General features: G+C 43.3%; 1 protein-coding gene across 2 annotated transcripts in view; it reads right to left on the reverse strand.

Moving 5' to 3' along the window:
• The window catches only part of LOC107885241, a 4,054-nt gene extending 3,591 nt beyond the window's left edge, over positions 1–463 (reverse strand). For both annotated transcript variants that reach the window (XR_003839991.1, XM_016808813.2), the window contains exon 1: positions 101–463. Coding sequence is in view for 1 of the 2 variants with exons in the window: in XM_016808813.2 (XP_016664302.1) it covers positions 101–129 (29 nt within the window). In the remaining variant the exon portion in view is untranslated. The remainder of the gene's footprint in view (positions 1–100) is intronic.
• Positions 464–820: the final 357 nt, after the last annotated feature.

Below are 820 nucleotides of genomic sequence, written 5' to 3' on the forward strand. Positions count from 1 at the left end.
ACGCTGATTTTAAAATTTAAAAACCAACGTGAGACGTGCACTCCAAAAGCTCTAATCTTATTTATAATATCTTTATATTCAACTTAATTAGTCAACTCACAATACTGTTGCTCCAACTGCTTGGGCCATTCTGTCTATTTGTCTGTCTCTGCTTGCTTGACTCGTTCTTTCTCTCCGGAGTTGTCAAGGGTGATCGGTCCTCGACTGTGACTCGTGTGAGCTGCCTCCGTGGAGTTGAAACGTTGATAGTAGTCGCTGCACCGGAACTGGACCTCTGACGTTGAATTGACTGCTCGCCTCGACCCCAGAAGTTGAAATCCGCCGCGTTGACTGCTTGACTCGCTTCTAACTCCTTGAAAGTTCCGTACTCGACTGCGCCAGTGTAATATTCTCGTTGTTGGACTGGTCAGATTAATATTCTGATAGCCGTTAACTACGAGTATATTATGATTTTTGCAGGAAGCGAGACCGCTCGTGTTGATGATGAAGATGTTGACAGGGTAGTTATAAATGAATGTAGACAGATGAAAGATACTTTGTAGTTTATTTAAATGCTCTTCAGTAATAAATGACAAGTTACTACACAGAGTGACGTGAAGGTGCTTGTTGTGCTCTGGAGTAAACACGTCTGAATACAGGCTGTTTCAGGCTCCCTTTTATATTCGGGTCCCTGCTCCCCCTGCCTATCGATACGCTATCTCTTCTCTAACGGATGTGGTCCGTGTGACCATCGACTCAGCCCACGCATTTACAATATTCCTATCTAATCTGAGTATTCGCTATAATGCGTTGCCAGCTAATTTATTATCTGTGTTGTTGT

This window comes from Acyrthosiphon pisum, unplaced genomic scaffold (genome assembly GCF_005508785.2).
Source record: "Acyrthosiphon pisum isolate AL4f unplaced genomic scaffold, pea_aphid_22Mar2018_4r6ur Scaffold_202;HRSCAF=605, whole genome shotgun sequence".
Taxonomy (NCBI): domain Eukaryota; kingdom Metazoa; phylum Arthropoda; class Insecta; order Hemiptera; family Aphididae; genus Acyrthosiphon; species Acyrthosiphon pisum.